At 39.5% G+C, this 12,475-nt stretch overlaps 1 protein-coding gene across 1 annotated transcript in view; it reads right to left on the reverse strand.

The window, feature by feature from the left end:
* The window catches only part of LOC119776445 (integrin alpha-11-like), an 87,096-nt gene that overhangs the window by 50,239 nt on the left and 24,382 nt on the right, over positions 1–12,475 (reverse strand). Inside the window, exons 3-4 of the mRNA XM_038274838.1 lie at positions 9,232–9,341; positions 2,386–2,477 (exon numbers count right to left, since the gene is read on the reverse strand). Coding sequence (XP_038130766.1) covers positions 2,386–2,477; positions 9,232–9,341 — 202 coding nt within the window. The remainder of the gene's footprint in view (positions 1–2,385; positions 2,478–9,231; positions 9,342–12,475) is intronic.

Genomic DNA, 12,475 nt, shown 5'->3' on the forward strand with positions numbered 1-12,475 from the left:
TGTGAATCGCACCTGCGGCTAGGTAAAAAAAAAAACTGGAATTGTAGAAAAGTTTTCCCTTTTATGGGAATCTGTCTTTGATTTGATTAATCTAGTCACTCTGCACCCTTACAATTGCTTTTGTTTTTAGGATGGAATCTGTTCTCTTAACACGATTCACTGTTTCTATACTGTAGTGCCATTTCCTCTACCCTTTTAAAACCGTGCAGAAATCAGTCCGAGCACGGGAACTAAGATAACTGCTGAGTGTTAATGGTACGCACAACTTAACTGGTGATGATTCTGCTTAGCAGTGGGATGAACCTCAACGTCTGTTGCTGTTTCCTGCATCTGGAAGCCCTGATTAGACTATCGTTTGTCGCATCCACTTCCCAAAAGCAGACTGTCAAGTAAATTCACCAAAGGCTGCCTTCTTCTCCTGACTCTCCACAAACATTGAAATATCATAATGATAATTCAATTCAACTCAGTCTAATTTCAGTTTATTTCTATAGCTCCAATACACATCATGTCATATCAAGGCACCTACCATTTCACCAGATCATCCTGTCAGATTGATTCAAAGTTTCCTATCTTAGGAAAACCAGCTGATTGCATCGACTCATTGACTCTTCAGCAATCCCTCACACTAAGCATGCTTGAACCATTTAAACAGCATCTTGCAAAATTTGAAACATCTCTTATATTCACAGTTTATGTAACAATTTGTTCTGTAATAATTAACAACTTATCAACCAAATATGTTTTAACATTGGGCACAATTAAGCCTTTTTTTGTTGGAACAAACCAATGGACACCCTTTTTTTCAACGCAGCTCAGCTATTAGAATATGTGAATATTAGAAAATGTGACAGTAACAATTACAAGTGAAAGCAGACGCCAATTGCAGATATAAAAGTGTTTACTTTTTTTTGTTTAGTGTTTTATGTAGACTTATTTATCCAATTATTTTTCACTTTTTGCTCTGTTTCCTTATGGTTAGACTCTTGTTACCTCCTTTTATTTTCACCTTTTATGTCCTCTGGGACACTTTGGAAAGGGTGTTTTAATTCTCAATCAATTTTGGAGACTAGATCTTAATTTACACTGTTTCAGTCTGATTAAGTTACAGTGATTGGGCAGATCTGATTACAGATCTGAAAGCAGGTTTGAATTTAAACAGATGTTTTTTAGTGCACACTTAGATTTTTTATCACCAAACACACGTCAAACAGCACCGGTCATACAGAATCACAAACCTCAGAGCTCTTCAAGCACCCAAAATTCATTCCTTCATGCCATGGCAACTAGTTTCATGTGCACATCCTTTTTCTAACTTCATAGACCCAAGCAGCCAATTTAAAGTAATTTGCATGCACTTTTTAACTCTTTTTAGCAACTTTTGGTCTAACAAAATCAACACAGAGCCAACCTGCTCTGTTTCTTTCTCCGGAGATAAACAACATTGAGATCTCAATACAGTCGCTCTGGACTCAGGCCTTTTTTCTCAACATCCCAGCCCTTCAGGCTCAGGCGAACTGCAACTTGGCAACATATCAATAAGACGACTACAACGGTCCCTTCACATATAGGTACTTATTTATTTTAGTTGCATCATTCATAATGATACAATACTTATAATCCGTGACCTCGAGTTATGGTGTGACTTTACTTCAGCAGATTACTCTTAATGATTCCTTGCTCCAAGCCAGCCCTGACAGCTCCTTTCATCTGAAGATGCCAATTTATGCTGCAGAACAATCCGGTAACAAAAAATGAATGAACCTCTTAAATTAATTTAGGGACCAGCACAAGCTTTCTGCCTATACTAGTCAATAAATAGGAGAGCATAGATTTAACTCACCTCTCCTTTTTTCTTTGTTTTTTTCCTTGTTTTCACCTGGGAGGTCCTGATTCGAGAAATGTTAATAGAATAGACATCCAGTATCTGTTCTAGGTTTTGTCCCTCTCTTCTTGTCCCTTTTCTTGTTGTTTTTCTCTCTGTTTTGTACTCAACTGACTTTTCATGCTGTCTATAAGGATAAGGATTTTTATCAAAAACATAATTAATGCACAAATAAGGAATAGTTGATTTTACCATACATGTAAACAGGGTTTTATGGGGCCCCCAGGAACTTGGGGCCCTAGGCAGCTAACTAGTATTGCCTAATGGTAAATCCTCCCCTGTCTACAGCTTACCCATGACCCTTAACTAAACCTCACTATTATATCTAACCCTAACCTAAATGTAATTCACACCTTAGTCGTTGGCTCAATGTTCTACTTTTCCAGAAAAGGCCCCCTCCTCCTTCATTAAATCCTGGCATCATTAATCACATTTAAACTCTTTTATATATATACATATATATATATATGTATATATATATATATATATATAAAACTCACCACAAAGCTGCTATCTTTGGAGTTGGAGGTAAGGGACATTCCTAGTCTCATCTTGTCCTTTCTTTCGGCCACGTTGTCCCGGGAATGCTTTCCTGATGAATCAAAGTAGTAAACAATGTTAAAAGCAAGTTATATTTTCCACTCAAAAAGGGCTTATTTGAAATTATTGCTTATGTGTTTAAAAAAAACTCAGACCTCAGTAAGAAAAAGAAAGTGTAGCACTCTCCAGCACTGCATGCAATTATTAATTTTATTTCCTTCTTGAATGTTTTCCTCATATTAGTCAGATATTTCCTTGTTTTCCATCTTGAGTAAAACAAAAAATTGTTGAAATCAGGACAGCAGTTTGACCCTTGGACGCTCCATATGAGGAAAAGGAGTTTACCACATCATCAAACATAGACTGTTAAAGATTCTCAGTCATCCAGGTCAGAGTCATTCCAAAAAAGTAAAAAAAAAAACAATCCACTGGACCTTGTTTCCAAGTTTGAAGACATTTCTTTGAATGGAAGGTTTTTTTTAGTTTATCTCCGCAGAGCAGCTTGAATATTGGTGATTCTTCTATTTCATGTATTCTTAGCTTGTTGATGTATCCAAAGCTTTCTCATCTTTCCAGGGTTTTTTTTTTCTGGTAGCTTTAATCACTTTAGAGTAGTTTGGTTTTGTTTTGCTTCTTCACCTTTCTCTGTCCCTGTCGGCACCTGTTAGTGTTTCTGTTAACTGCACTCACCTGTTTGCAGTTACTCCCTGTGGTATTTGAGTCAGTGTTTTCTGTTCCCTCATTGTCTGGTCCCCTTTTTACATCCTGTTTACATCCTGTTCTGTCCCCCAGGGAGTATTTCATAAAACCATCCCAGAAAAGTCAGACTTAAATGCCCAATTCTGACTCAACTTAGGCACAACATGTCAAGCAGTGATTACTGGGTTTCACAAAAGGAAGTCTCACTGGCTTAATGTCACTAATTCAAGACAGATTCAACTAATCAGTGTTGTTGCTCAAATCAGCAGACTATGCAGTTGATTTCAGAGTAAATTTTGAAATTGTGGATGCTCACCGTATTTCACTGGTAGAAACCTAAGAAAAGTTCAGAAAAAAAAAGGGAAATGCTTTTACCATAAAAAAACGGGGAAAGGAGACGGTAGGCCAGTTTTGAGAGATTAAATGAGTATTTTATTTGCAGAGATATATCCAAATTCAGTGTGCTCTTTAAACAATGTCAGTTTTGAAAACATTTTAGATAAGTGTTTGCCTTAATCTTTTAACCAAAATGTAAAATATTATAGGGAAGATTTATTTATATGCTTCTATCTCAGTCTAGTCTAGTTTCAGTCTGAGAATCTTAGTCATGTTTTTAGTCCTGAACAGATTTTAATGAAGCATTATTCAGATTTTAGTCAGCAAGACGCCTGCTTAGACTAAAACAATGAGAGACACAGAGAATTCAAGAAATTAAACCTTCTTCCCTTCACCTTGTAACAGATGAAAACAAAGTACAGCAAGCTTATTAAAATTTCTAATCCTGACTGATCAATGTTTATTTGAACAAAGGAACAAAAAGATTAAGGCTCTAGAAATCAGAACCATTTTCACGTTTAAATAACCGAATTCATATACTGATTGAATATCAGCCGCAAAAGCAAACAGAGAAAAAAAAACAACAACAAAAAGCTATGTAAATGTATGGATTGTTTGTTCTGATTGTTCCTTATGTTCCTAACAGAGCACTTCGCTCTCAATCTGCAGGTTTATTAGTGGTTCCTAGAATTTCTAAAAGTAGAATGGGAGGCAGATCTTTTAGTTATCAGGCTCCTCTCCTGTGGAACCAACTACCAGTTTTAGTCCGTGAGGCAGACACCCTGTCTACTTTTAAGGCTAGGCTTAAAACTGTCCTTTTTGATAAAGCTTATAGTTAGAGTGGCTCAGGTTATCCTGATCTATCTCTATAGTTATGCTGCTATAGCCCAAGACAGCCGGAGGACATGATGACAACTCTCCCTCAGTAATTATTTCTCCATATAGCTCCAGCAAGTTGCATTGGCTGGGCAACTTCTGCCAACAACCTCATGCTCCAGTGATTTCCAACCTGTAATCTTTTGTATTATTATTGAGGGAACGTTAGGATCAGTGGTTCTGTGTTAAATGTAAATCCTTTATTGTCCCACAATGGGGAATTTAGGAGGCTTACTTCAAGGCCGAAAAGCCCAATAAATTTGGAATATTCAATTCCCACATAGAGCCAGCAAGAAAAGATTCAAGGCTGCCCTACCCGCGAACATCTTTGGATGCATCCCAGAACTGTTGTTAAACTTCAATTTCATCAAGGGCAATAGCCTGTGGTCAGCGTTCATGGACAAATTGAACACACTCATCATACATACACAAATAATGTCTGAAATGTCAGATTGACTTTCATGTGACTCCAGCCTCCGATGTGACCCACGGCTGAAATGTCTGTCTCGCGTTATATGTGTTTTTCTTGTCCTGAGGTTTTTTGATATCTAAAACTGTATCCTGTCAAGGATAATGTGGCTCCTATCTTTCCACAGAGATAAAGGAAGCGCTACAGGGAACCGCCTACAGGCTGGGGCCCTGGGCCGCCATACGAACATGCCGAAGGTAGCATTCTGCGATTTGCATGGCCTCAATAAACCGTCTCCCCTCTCAGCCCCCCTACTCTGCTAGTTGAACAAAACAACTGAGCATCTACTCAAGCAAATTTCCTATCATTAGCATAGCTTTTGTTTTATTAAGGGTTTAATTAAGGTCCTATTCTGTAACAAGCATAGACTTTCTATCAGGAACAATCATATTATATCTGTGGATGCACAGAGCGCAGCTTGGAAGAAGGAGTTCTAGAGTGATGTTTGTTCTTAACTTACTTTTGAACTGAAATATCAACTTTCATAGTTCTCAGTCGTAACACCACATTTTACCAGCTCTTGGTGCTGAAGAGCATAATTACCTGCTTTGATCAATATATTGGAAAATATGTTTTTTTATTTGCAGTGAGATCATGTGAGCTAAAATGTCCAAGAGTCTCACTTTTACAACGTTCTTTGGCTTTGTATAATAATCTTCAGAAAACATTGAATTGTTAATAACCATTGATGATACTTTAGGCAGAGTTGCTACATCATACAGGTGCTGGTCATAAAATTAGAATATCATGAAAAAGTAGATTGATTTCAGTAATTCCATTTAAAAAGTGAAACTTGTATATTATATTCATACATTACATACAAACTCATATATTTCAGATGTTTATTTTGTTTAATTTTGATGATTACAAATGACAACAAATGAAAATCTCAAATTCATCATATCAGAAAATTAGAATATTACTGAAGACCAATAAAAACAAAGGATTTATAGAAATGTTGGCCAACTGAAAAGTATGAACATGAAAAGTATGAGCATGTACAGCACTCAGTATTTAGTTGGGCCTCCTTTGGCCTGTATTACTGCAGCAATGCGGCGTGGCATGGAGTCGATCAGTCTGTGGCACTGCTCAGGTGTTATGATAGCCCAGGTTGCTCTAATAGTGGCTTTTAGCTCTTCTGAATTGTTGGGTCTGGTGTATTGCATCTTCTTCTTCACAATACCCCATAGATTTTCTATGGGGTTAAGGTCAGGAGAGTTTGCTGGCCAATTAAGAACAGGGATACCATGGTCCTTCAACCAGGTACTGGTAGCTTTGGCACTGTGTGCAGGTGCCAAGTCCTGTTGGAAAATGAAATCTGCATCTCCAAAAAGTTGGTCAGCTGCAGGAAGCATGAAGTGCTCTAAAACTTCCTGGTATGTGGCTGCGTTGACCCTGGACCTCAGAAAACACAATGGACCAACACCAGCAGATGACATGGCACCCCAAACCATCACTGACTGTGGAAACTTTACACTGGACTTCAAGCAACGTGGATGAAGTGCCTCTCTTCTTTTCCTCCAGACACTGGGACCTTGATTTCCAAAGGAAATGCAAAATTTACTTTCATCAGAGAACATGACTTTGGACCACTCACCAGCAGTCCAGTCCTGTTTCTCTTTAGCCCAGGCAAGACGCTTCTGACGCTGTCTGTGGTTCAAGAGTGGCTTGACACAAGGAATGCGACAGCAGAAACCCATGTCTTTCATACGTCTGTGTGTGGTGGTTCTTGAAGCACTCACTCCAGCTGCAGTCCACTCTTTGTGACTCTCCCCCACATTTTTGAATGGGTTTTGTTTCACAATCCTCTCCAGGGTGCGGTTATCTCTCTTGCTTGTACACTTTTTTCGACCACATCTTTTCCTTCCCTTCGCCTCTCTATTAATGTGCTTGGACACTGAGCTCTGTGAACAGCCAGCCTCTTTAGCGATGACCTTTTGTGTCTTACCCTCCTTGTGCAAGGTGTCGATGGTCGTCTTTTGGACAACTGTCAAGTCAGCAGTCTTCCCCATGATTGTGTAGCCTATAGAACTAGACTGAAAGACCATTTAAAGTCTTTTGCAGGTGGTTTGAGTTAATTAGCTGATTAGAGTGTGGCACCAGGGGCCATCAATTTTGAACCTTTTCACAATATTCTAATTTTCTGATATGATGAATTTGAGATTTTCATTTGTTGTCATTTGTAATCATCAAAATTAAACAAAATAAACATCTGAAATATATGAGTTTGTATGTAATGTATGAATATAATATACAAGTTTCACTTTTTAAATGGAATTACTGAAATCAATCTACTTTTTCATGATATTCTAATTTTATGACCAGCACCTGTAGCTGCATCAAACGGGATCTACATAAGTCCTAGGGAGTCATACCATGAAACTATCTTATGTGTGGGTTATACTCATGTCTCAGTGTATCTCTGAGTATTTAGTAACATCCTTAGCACATATTAAGCCTGTGCACAGTTTAACATTAACATAATGTCCTCAAGGAGAGTACCGTATTTTCACGACTATAAGGCGCACTTAAACGTCTTTTTTTTTCCATCAAAATGTGCAGTGCGCCCTATGGTGCGGTGCGCCTTATGTGTGTTGTAACTGCGACTTTTGAGACCACCTCATTGAGGAGATGATGAAAGAGTGGCTGAATGGAAGGAAACCAGGTGTTTTTTTTCCACTCATCACCATCGCTGTTAATATGTGACTCCATGCGTGCCCATCTCACAGCTGATGTGAAAAACATGGGGAAACAAATTAATGCTGTGCTCGCTGTTCAACCGCTCGACATCGGTGTGAACCGGACCCAGCAGGTGCAGCAGAAGCAGCGAGTTTACATGCAAAGTCAATGGTTGACGCGCGTATAGGCGCAGCAAAAGGTCCTGCAGCGCGTTTTGAGCAGCAGGAGCGTTTAAGCATCTGCCAACGCGCTGCTGCTGCTCGAGATGGAAAAATTGAAGTTTTGCTGCTGGACGCGCCGCATCAACCAATCAGAGAAGCTGATCTGGGAGCTGACAGCGCTCTGATGACATATGATATTAACGCAAATGGAAAAGGCTGGATGGATGAGGAGATGATGAAAGCGTAGCTGAGGGAGGTGTAGCCTATGTGAGGAGACCAGGTGGTTTTTTCCACGCATCACCATCGCTGCGTGCCCATCTCACAGCCGATGTGAAAAAAAAGGTGAATCAAATGGATACTGTGCTCGCCGTTATCCCGGGGGGTCTGACAAAGGAGCTTCAACCGCTCGACATCAGTGTGAAGCGGCCGTTCAAAGTAAGGCTGCGAGCGGCGTGGGAGCGATGGATGGCCGACAGAGACCACAGTTTCAGGATAAGTGGAAGGCAGCGCCGGGCAAGTTACGCCACCGTCAGCGGATGGATTGTGATGCTTGGACTAAAGTGTCTGCTGGCTCTGTTGTTCAAGCTTTCGCAAAAGCCGGCATTATTTCTGAGGAGCTGCGCTGCACGGAAAGTGACTGACAGCGAAGAAGGGGAAACTGGCATGTCTGATTTAGCGCAGCTGTTTTATTCAGAAACAGAGGATGATGACTTTGATGGGTTTGATTAATACTTTGTAATAAATACATGAATAAAGCACAATCATACTCAGTTTTGCTCCCGCTCTATTTTTCTACCTGAAAACTTAATTCAACAGCAGCCTCTGGGCGGGTCTCCTCCTCTTCACCGCGGTGGCTGGCAGGTGTTTTTTCATCTAAATAATCTAAATCTTGCAGCTATATTTGCTGTGATCAGTGGGAATTAAGTAGTTTTATTATGTTTTTAAGTGAGAAAGTCCACCTGAAAACTTAATAATTGCAGTCAGTTCATCCAGATTATCTATTTCTGTCGGAGGCGCTCAGACCCCCACATACCAGCGGTACACCAACACTAGAAATCCCTTCAACAGCAGCCTCTAGGCTGGGCAGCCTCCGGGTTCACGCGGTGGATGGCAGGTGTTTTTCATCGAAATAATTTAAACTGCAGGCACCCATAAAAGCGAACATATTCCGTCGGCAGGTTTCAGGATTTTAAGTTAATTTAGTAGTGATCACAGCGCTGTGTCATCTGCGATGTGTCTGTCTCACGGCCAGCTGCCAGGTTTGATTAATACTTTGTAATAAATACATGAATAAAGCACAATCATACTCAGTTTTGCCCCCGCTGTATTTTTAAATACGCAGTAGAGGTATTTAAAGGTAGTAGAGGACATGTACCTGTATATAAAAAACGCGCCCTATAGTCCGGTGCGCCTTATGTGTGTGTTAAATACAGAAATGGGACACATAACTGAGAGTGCGCCTTTTAGTACGGTGCGCCTTATGGTCGTGAAAATACGGTAAGTGCTGGAGTAACCAGTTTATATATCTCATGCATCATTAAATTATTGATGATAATGTCCATATGATCAAAACGTGGTTTTCTTACCCAGGTCAAGCCGACTGCAGTTTGCAGAGCTTTTGATATCAAGTGGACATTTGTACACATCACCAGTCTGAAGTTCCCCTGTGAATTCAAGGGGAGCGCCAACAAGCAACCTGGAAAAACACAGAGAGAAATATGTTTAACTATCATTGAATGTAAGCTCCTCAGACAGGATTGACCAGATCCATTCTAGTACATTTTAGCCTGGGTTTTAGTTTGCAGAGCCTTTTTGCCTCTTTCTTTTTTTTTATATATATTTTATTTATGCATTTTCAGAGTTAAACAGACAAGACAAAAAAGAAAAAAAAGAAAATATAACAAAACAGTAAACAAGTACAACAAAACAAAAAACAAGACAAAACAGTGTCAGCAAACTGATAAGAGAATAATATATTATTATATTAATCGTGCATATTAAAGCATGAGGCAGAGTCAAAAAGGACAAAAAAAATAATAATTCTGCAGACATTGTATCAAGCGGATCAACATAAAACATGGGATATCAATAAAAAAAATACAATAAAGGATGACAGTATTGAGATAATAATGAAAAAAAAAAAAAAAAGAGGTCCAGAAAAGAGTCATTTTAACCCATTATTTTGAATATGTCTATTAAAAGGACCCCACACATCTAGAAACTTATCGTGGTTGTCTGTCAAAGAGTATCGAATTTCTTCAAGATAGAGACAGGACACCATATCATTGAGCCATTTTTTAAAACATGGAGGTGTAGAGGATTTCGTTCCCTCAGGATAACCCGTTTTGCAACCACCAGACCAAACATTAGAGCCTGCTGCAGAGACATGGGAAGAGTAACGGAGAATTTAGAGCAACCCAGAATTATAAAATGATTATCTGGATATAAAGCTTTACCATAAGCGTTACTATAAAATTTGAATATTCTGTACCAAAATTCCATAAGCATAGGGCAAAAGCAAAACATATGACCTAAAGTCCCATTGTCAGATTTACATTTGTCACATATGGGAGAGACACTAGGAAACAGCTTATTAAGTTTGGTTTTAGAAAAGTACAAACGATGGATAACCTTGAATTGTATAAGTTGCAATCTGGAGTTAATGGAACATGTTTTGATCCTTGACAGACTCAAATTCCACATCTCATCTGAAATTTCGACTAGTGTATCAGAAGCCCAGGCCTCTTTTATATGATTGGTAGAAGGAGATGAACTGAAAAGATTAACAAAGTGAGAGATTAGCTTTCTAGAAGTAGGGGGCTTTTTTATAAGCTCGAAGAAACTATGTTGCACTGATATGGTTTCAAAGTGAGGTATATTTTGTCTAACAAAATTGCGAACTTGCAGGTACCGGAAAAAGTGGCTACAAGGAAGACCAAATTTGGATTGGAGTTGCGTAAAGGAAGCAAAGCTGTTATCGATGTATAAATCCTTGACAACAGCTATGCCTCTATCAAACCAGTGCTTGAAAACTATATCCAAATTCCCTGGCTTAAACGCTGCATTCTGAAAAATGGGGGCATAAATGGAGAAATACGAGAGATTCAGAACAGTCTTTATCTGCTTCAGAATCCTAAATGAATTTTTTAAGATGAAATTATCCTTTAGCAACTGAAAGGGGAAAGAGAAGTTGGAGAACACTACAGCGGAAAGAGAGGAAGTAGTAAGTGCTATGGACGCAACGTTTTCATTCTGTGGCCAATTGGGCAATAATGAGTCAACCTCTTCCCCCTTCGGATAAACATGACTCCAAAAAACCCAGGTTCTAGCATTACAAGCCCAGTAATAATGACGAAAATCAGGAAGGCCAAGGCCACCCTCAACAGTAGGTTTCTGTAGGTGAGACTTAGAAATTCGAGGGTGTTTACCGGCCCAGATAAAATGAATTATGATGGAGTCTATCATCTTAAAAAAAGAAGCAGATAAGATAAATGGGTATATTTTGAAAAAGATATGTCAATTTTGGGAGGAACACCATCTTAACGACATTAACACGGCCAATCAAGGAAAGAGGAAGAAGCTTCCATCGATCCATCATAGACTTTAATTTATTGATTAACTCCAGATAGTTGTATTTAAAAAGAAGTTTAGGGTCCCTTGTGATATTTATTCCCAGATATTCAAAATGATTAGTGGAAACTTTAAATGGTAGGCTACTAAGAAAATCAGTGTCCAGACCATCAGAAAGAGGCATAAAAAGACTTTTGTCCCAATTAATAGTAAAACCAGAGAGCCTTCCAAATTTCTTTATAAGAGTAAGAAGCGGAGAAAGGGAGATTGTAACATCTGAAAAAGTCAAAATAACATCGTCAGCATAAAGGCCGATGGGACTATCTGTAGTATAGTCCGAGATGCCAGTGATCGACGGATGGGTCCTGATGGAAATAGCAAGGGGTTCCATGGCCAGTGCAAAAAGTAACGGTGAGAGACAGCACACCTGTCTGGTTCCACGGTGTAATGAAAAAGAGGCAGACCTGTCGTGATTAGTCAAAACAGAAGACTTGGGATGAGCATAAACCATTTTTAATAATGCAATGAATTTATCACCAAATCCAAATTTTTGGAGGACCAAAAACAAATAGTCCCATTCAATTTGGTCAAATGCTTGTTGGGCATCCAATGAAATGACTGCAGAGGCAGGAAGGTTAGTCCGATACATAACTTGTAGGACTTTTTGCCTCTTTCTCACTGAAAATATTGTGTTTAATCGGGTTTTTCAAACAACAGTCGACCCACTAACAATTGGCATTTGGCTCCCTTCCCACTGGCAAAATAAACTGGTCTAAACCCTCGCTGGGGGCTGCATGGCCTCTGCCCACCTCTACCTGTCTGAGGACACCGTCACGCTGTGTTGATGATGTCATCAGATGGACAGAAATCAGGAAAGTAAACAATGGAGAGCAACATGTAAGGAAGCCAGGGCATAGTCAGTGTGCTTAGTGTGTTTCGCTCTATTATCTGTCTGGATCACTCTCATCAGAGCTGCTCCATGTTTATCGAATGTAAAGAGTTGTTTCAGCTAGTCAGATCTGAGGTGATTGGCACGGTGTGTTGACGTCCGCACATTCCGTTCAATTGATCATATTATTTAGCGGGTCAACCTGGCTCCGGTGATCCCACAGGAAACCAAACTGTCATGAAACAGGGACAGATGGACCCAGTATTGAAGGTGAGAAACACAGTGGGAAAGTTCAAAACGTTTATTAATCCAAACCACATAATGGAACAGAAGCTGGCTGCTGTGGATCTGCGGACCGCAGAGGCTGCAGG

The sequence above is a fragment of the Cyprinodon tularosa genome, unplaced genomic scaffold, assembly GCF_016077235.1.
Source record: "Cyprinodon tularosa strain WSP-4 unplaced genomic scaffold, ASM1607723v1 ctg933, whole genome shotgun sequence".
NCBI classification, from domain to species: Eukaryota; Metazoa; Chordata; class Actinopteri; order Cyprinodontiformes; family Cyprinodontidae; genus Cyprinodon; species Cyprinodon tularosa.